At 36.1% G+C, this 6,892-nt stretch overlaps 1 protein-coding gene across 2 annotated transcripts in view; it reads right to left on the bottom strand.

Annotated features, from left to right (window-relative positions):
• Nucleotides 1-6,630, bottom strand: part of LOC122277788 (nuclear pore complex protein NUP93A) — a 17,693-nt gene extending 11,063 nt beyond the window's left edge. For both annotated transcript variants that reach the window (XM_043087937.1, XM_043087936.1), the window contains exons 1-9: nt 6,438-6,630; nt 4,779-4,870; nt 4,594-4,660; nt 3,704-3,763; nt 2,718-2,807; nt 2,057-2,320; nt 1,609-1,704; nt 1,390-1,524; nt 984-1,037 (exon numbers count right to left, since the gene is read on the bottom strand). In XM_043087937.1, coding sequence (XP_042943871.1) covers nt 984-1,037; nt 1,390-1,524; nt 1,609-1,704; nt 2,057-2,320; nt 2,718-2,807; nt 3,704-3,763; nt 4,594-4,660; nt 4,779-4,870; nt 6,438-6,539 — 960 coding nt within the window. In that variant the 5' untranslated portion in view covers nt 6,540-6,630. The remainder of the gene's footprint in view (nt 1-983; nt 1,038-1,389; nt 1,525-1,608; nt 1,705-2,056; nt 2,321-2,717; nt 2,808-3,703; nt 3,764-4,593; nt 4,661-4,778; nt 4,871-6,437) is intronic.
• Between the last annotated feature and the right edge of the window lie 262 nt (nt 6,631-6,892).

Consider the following 6,892-nt stretch of genomic DNA (forward strand, 5'->3'; position numbering starts at 1 on the left):
ATAGTCGTTCGAATTTTCCCAAACATCATCATAACACTGATCAAGTTCCTGCCATAACGTTACCAATTCATTATAATAAGTGGTAACTTCGCGATCATTTTGCTTGGATTTCCAGAGTCGAGTTTTCAACTCAAATATTTGAGAAGAATTCTCCAAGTCCGAATAAAGATCTCGAACGGCCTCCCAGACATCTTGAGCAGTGGGAAGAAATAGGTGAGGTTTTCCAATGGCAGGTTCCATGGAATTGATGAGCCAAGCGATAACAAGAGAATTTTCGGACTGCCATCTTTTTTGATTAGGGTCACCAGCAGCAGGTTTCGATATTTCACCAGTCAAATGCCCAATTTTTCCTCTGCCATCAATTGCCAATTTTACAGACTGAGCCCACTCAAGATAGTTGTGCCCATTGAGTTTTGTAGCCGTAAGATAAAGGGCTGAATTTTGGGAATAGGAATCAGTAGATACAGTCGTGGGATTGGGACTGGGATTGGGATTATTTTCTGAAGTTTCAGATGAGTCAGAATAGACGGTAGGATTTCTTTGGGCGCCGGTCATCGCCGACTTATATGACATCATCAGAAAAAAGAAAAAGAAAAAAGAAACAGAGCACAAAGCTCTGATACCATGTAGTTTTTGAGAAGAAGAATTATCATTATTATTATTCTCCAAGAGAAACGATTACAAGATAAATAGAAGAGGAGGGCCACTAAATCAGGAAGGCCATAAAATCAGCAAATCAAATAAGCAAATATCTAGGCTAGAAAATAGGAAACAGAAATATCTAAAATCTGAAATTACTATTTCAGATTTTATCTAAAAATAGAACTTCCTAATTTATCTCCTAGAAATCTGACAGATTCTATCTAAAATAGGACTTCCTAATTTATCTCATAGAAATCCGACAATAACAAAACTTTTGAGAGGATAATAATGTGTCACAGCATGCAAATCCTTAAAATTAGAATGGAAACGTGTTAACAAACCCGAAGAAAGGCACGAATTCTTTGCAAATTTCCAACAGCCCCACCAAGAGCAGCCTACATGAGATCAAAAGATGTGTACAAAACATGAGTGTTGAAACAGCATGCCAACTACCAAGCATGACTTTTGAAACTATCATTTTCAGCTATTTTACTTCGGGTTTTCATACAATTGAACAGTTGCAAAATAAATATTGGAAAAAAGAAGCTTTTTAACCATAAGAAAAGAAGTTCATATGAACACGCAACAATAGATGGAGGTTAAGAGTTCAGACAAAAAAAGGGATAAGCAGTAACCAGATAGACGTAAAAAGAGAACCATAACAAAACACATAAGCATTTATTCACAAAATTCCATTTGCATATGGTAATACCATCAGTGATATGAGATGCAAGACGAACTTATTACCTGAGCAGGATGACTTTGTATTGTATCCATGATATATTTCTCATGCCCCCATTCCAGGTGGCGCCTTGCACCAATGACTAATGACATCTTTTTTGAAACATTTCGTTGCACAGTTGAATCCTCACCCATCAACATCTGTCAAAATGTGGAAATACTGATGAGATATGCGACAACAAGCTTACAGACCAGAATATACTAGACAAGCTACACATAACACACCTGAATGAGGTGCCAGATCTTCTGCATGTTAACAGATTTTCCACTAGATCCCTCAAGGCCCAAACTTTCATAAGCGCCCTTGAAAGCTGTAGCGGGCTAATAAAAAAAATAATCAGTAAACATCACAAAGCTAACTTTAAGTTTAAACAATCTGAGCTCTAATGTGCATTGAAACAAAATTGATAACTATGAATGGCCGGTATAATGTATCACAATCTGAGTAGTGGCATGCTGCAAAATAAATTCTAGCAAGTGTTAAACTTACTCTCTTGTCTACGCACTGTGTACCTTCACATTTTAATGAAGTTTCATTAATTACAATAACAATAAATAATAATAAAAAGTGCTAAGCTGATTATTAAACCAAAAAGAAACTACGATCAGGCCACTCAAGCTTAGATACATTTCATCATGTGAAACGGTATTTAGAAGGCAATACCATGCTTACCTTAAATGGCAAACCACGCTCCCTTGCATTATTTAGATTCTTCACAACTTCAGCATAGACTGATGCCTTTTTCTCAAGGATAGGCTTGTTACCTAGAGGTACAAGATCCATAGTAGATGGGCCAGGTGAAACTTGATGGTTAGATGCAATGGACACAATTTGACCTGGATGAGAACCCCTAGTATTCATCACGTTAGCCCGAGGCAATGTTGAAATTCGGCTTAAACTCTGAAGAAAATCACGTTTTTCCTTTTGCCAGTCCTCCTGTTATAAATATTATTATTCACAGGATTCATATCTCAAATCACAATAAGTAAGGAAATCAGCTCACGATCAGGGTTAAAACCCAGTGAGTCAAGGGGGGGAAAAAAAAGATTTATCACTAGTTGTCCATGATGAACACTCCATTACTGGATAACCCAGCCAAGATGATCTCCATAATATCATCTTTCCCAAAACAGCAAATTTGGAAAAAGCCAACTGCTGTAACCCACCATATAAGAATACAATAACTGAAGCTAAAAGCAGGTCCAAGAACTATATATACACACACACACAAAAAATATAATGAGGCAAAATAAAAAGAAACGAACCAAATTTTTTTTAATAATGTAAAAACAAGCCAAAGAAATATCCCATGAATCCAATGGGTCAAACTAACCTCCAAAACTTTCATCATGTAATCATTAAAGCTTCTAAGGTTATCCTTCTGAGCTTCCTGAATGGCTGAAACCATTGCCATCTCATGAACCTGAGAATTTTTATGAGTAATAAAAAAATCTATCATTAATAGTTCATAAGGACACAATCCAAGTACACATAGCGTATCAAGATAACCGTATCACGCTCTCTTGAAGTTAGGAAGTAAAAGTGCATGTGAAGAGCAGCTGAATACATTTTTTTTTTATGAGTAGCAGCTGAATACATTTTGATGTACTTACAAGAAAGTGGCCAAGAAACTAAATCAGAATCATCTTGCTCAAAATAAAGCTGTACTGCAACAGCATAATAAAACTGCAAGTTTGAGATAGGGAAGGGAAGAGGTGAGGGGGTTGGAATAAGGAGAAGAGACAAGCAATAGATGATATGGCTCAAGTCTCACACTTCTGGTTGGGATTGACTTTGATATCATTCGTAACGGCCCTAGGAAAGCCACATCTAGATTTATACTCCAAAAGGACAAAACAATATTACAATTGGAGTCCCTCGTAATCATTATCAACCACAAGAAGAATTCCTCTTTCCCAATCAATGTGGAATCTCATTTACCACACTCTGATAATAAATCCAGGGTATTCCAGTATAGCTTTCCAAAAAGTCCGTTATTTAAAGAACATGCCAAATCCCACTTTCTGCTTCATGTTACTATTGAAGTAGAATGCAAATGACTGTATAGTAATCATCATGAGCATGAAAATTTCTAAATATGCTGTAATTTCCTTCTGTTCGGTTCAAAACTTTCAAAGCAGTAATACCCAACCAAATATATATTTCACACCATGCAATGTAATATGTAGCAAATAAGCATGTCAAATCATCTTCGAAGTAATCCAAAAGTCAAAGAAATTGAAATGGCACATAGCAATGGTAAGATTAAAAAGTCAAAGTCAGATTTATAGCAAACAACCTTGAAGACAGAAAGACTACCTGCTGTAAATACTCCTCAACACTTGTTGCCTCAGCAGGGAAAACATCCTCAAATGTTGTCTTCACATAATAAGTACAAAATAAAACAATAGAGAGCAAATAATGAGCCAAGATGTATAATAGTAATCACAAAACAGAATTGTATTAACAAATAACAAGGCATGAATTTGAATTCAGGAACTCCCGCGTTTGAATTTAAAATTGTGGTTAACATCTCAAAAACAAAAGAACCATGACTCTCTAACAATTGAGCAATGAATTAATGTTCAATTCCCAATCATCTGTTTCGTCCCTATTTTATACATGCAACACATATCCACCAAGACGAAAATTCTTTTATCATTTTATACCTAAATAAAAGTTCCCCTAGGAAGCAATGGGAACAAAAATATAGAAGTCAAATTTCGGACTTTTCTCCTCCATAAAATTTTATAAATATCAATCAAGCTAGGCCAATCCCAAGTACACAGGAGGCATATAAGAGTAAAACGCCTAGTTAGGGCGACTTCTCCCCTCTATATACTTCTCCAAGAAAATTGCATGCTGGTATAATCTCTTCATGCCTCATACTAAGATGGGTTTCTAGAGCTGTAGGTTTCAAAGATATGGTTTACGAAGAATACAGAACTAAGCAACAAATTTTTCAATGAGAGAATGCAGACGAAGTGAATTTTAAAAATTGCATAGTTCAAAGCCTTTAGACATATACAGTTCTGCACATGTGATACCTATCCTTATAAGAGAAATTTTTAAAATTAATAACTTCATCTTAATCACATCAATGACCTGGCCTCAATGGTTTGTATTTGAGAGAAGTACTTCCCAATTACCAGTTTCAGCCAATAAGCCTATTTTATTATACATTAAGTAGAACATAAATCATATGCCACCTTCAATTCAAAGGACTTCAGATCCCGTGCAAGTTGCTCTGCATTTATGCCCTCTCGCGCAAGTAGCCTGTTAATGCAGAGAGAGAGAGAGAGAGAGTTTATTAAGACATACTGTTCATGTAGGTTGAATTAATCTTGTGCTTGAGAATCACATGTGAGATCTACAACAGGCATCATATAGGTACCTTGTGGCAGCATTAGATTGAGAAGGAGCCTCAGTTCGTAGGGTTTTAGCTTTGAGTTTCTTAGATAATGCTTCTAACTGATCTAAGTTTCTCTGAAATAGAAACAAATAATTAGAGACATGAAAAAGAAGAAGCACAGATCCACAGACACCAAATGCCCCGTTTCTTTCATCTGCTACTTTTTTTAAGGAATATCAACTAATATGTTCTAATAATAAGAATTCTCATTTTTCTTAGAAATAATGTGCAAAATTAAATTTCTTTTGAGGAAGGAACCCTTAGTTTTGTTTGGATAAGTTTTTTTTTTTTTTTTTTTTTTTTTTTTTTTTACATATAAGTAAAAATATTATATATATCAAAAGGAGTAACCAAGTACACTGGACGTATACAAGAAAACACCTAGCCCATATTAAAGATCCCCTAATGAACCAAAAAAGCCTGTGAAAAACAACCCAAAATATCCAAAAAAGTACACTGAACCTCAACCCTTGTTTCTCGTAGAACTAATAACCAAGCCAAACCCCAACCCCTTGTGTTTCCCGTCTTCACGCTACCCTCCCTTTAGACTTCCCTCTACTTGACCTACCACTCTTAGCGTTGTAGTTGATTGCCCAAGAAAGACGATGTAAGTCCCTGTTTTTCTCGAAACTTTTAGTTTCAAGCACATGGCTTGCCTCGATCGCGATGATTAGTTCTTTGAACTGGCCTTCGCATCCTCCATCTTAAATCCCCACAAAAGGCAGAATCTCGTTAACTTTAGGCATAATCCAATCTGCTATTCGAGGAAGAGAAACCAGTGGAGCAACATTATCCCCAGACACATTATCCAAATGCATTTCCGATTCTAGACTTTCCTCCACGCAGGGCACCAACAACAAGTCCCGTACCTCCTCAGCAACTCCATTGGTTCTTTCCATCCCCAATGGAGCTTCTGGGGTGACAGCAAGTCCCTTCTTGGTCTAGTTGACTATTATATGCATATTTGGCATAGCATGTGATGTTTACTTCTTATCATCAGCAGGAAAATTTTTCAAAAGATGAAAAAAAAAAAGCATAACAAGGATCTTGGTCTGAATACCGATTCCTTTATGAAACATAATTAACTCAACTGGATCGAGATTCGACTCCACTGACTCTAATGGACTAAGCAAAATTTAATTCCTTTACTCTCCTATGTTTTATTAGAAAATGAACTGAGCAAAATCATAAGTGAGAGATGGATGAACCTGAGTAGTCGATTAGGCTCATATAAGCAGGGATTTTCTAAGCATTTTCATCATGTTGTTTCATTTCCTACATTTTCTCGGATGGAAAAATGGGAAACCAAAGAAAAATAATTATAAAAATTATATTCTCGAAGCTGGAGAACGTTATAAACTCCATTCCGATTCAAATATCTTTATTTCAATTCGTTCCTCTTCACGCAAACAGCTTCAAGCCTCAGATAATTATCTTTTCTTTCTATTTTATGAGTAATAGTCTTTATTGAATAGAATGAAGACGAATAACAGGACTTAACATTTTGTATTTCACGAATTTCCGTCAAAAATTATGTTCTCTAGCTCCTTTATATTTTCTTCCTTAAATTTACAATGCTCTCTCGGGAACCAAATAGAAAAAGAAAAATATGAAAGAGAGGAGGGAGGCGAAGTGTGGAACCTGAAGAGGAGGGAACTGAGCGGAAGGAGCGGCTTGTTCGAGAAGCTTCGTTGAAGAATGGAGCAGATCGGTCCAGCCACTCATGCCTTGTTCGTTCGCCATTGCTAATGCTACTAGCTCCCACTCTACGAGAGGGAAAGTGGTTTTGGTAGCTTGGCTTTACAAAGCCCTAAAATTTGAAATAAATAAATAAAACGGAAAACTCCAGTAATGTGTAATGACGCTGGAGCCTGGAGCTAAACTACCCATAATGGTTGGGTCGAGTTCGGACCCGCCCAGCACTCGCTTTTCCATGATTATTTCAAGCAAAATAAATTCTATTTCAAGACGTGAAGTGTACAAATTATGTAATAACCCAAAAAAAAAAAAAAAAATTTGAGATTATTCAGCAAGAAAACGAAAAATATAAAATAATTTTTTTGATAAATTTGATTTGAAACATTAATTTTAAGTTT

This window comes from Carya illinoinensis, chromosome 9 (assembly GCF_018687715.1).
Source record: "Carya illinoinensis cultivar Pawnee chromosome 9, C.illinoinensisPawnee_v1, whole genome shotgun sequence".
NCBI classification, from domain to species: Eukaryota; Viridiplantae; Streptophyta; class Magnoliopsida; order Fagales; family Juglandaceae; genus Carya; species Carya illinoinensis.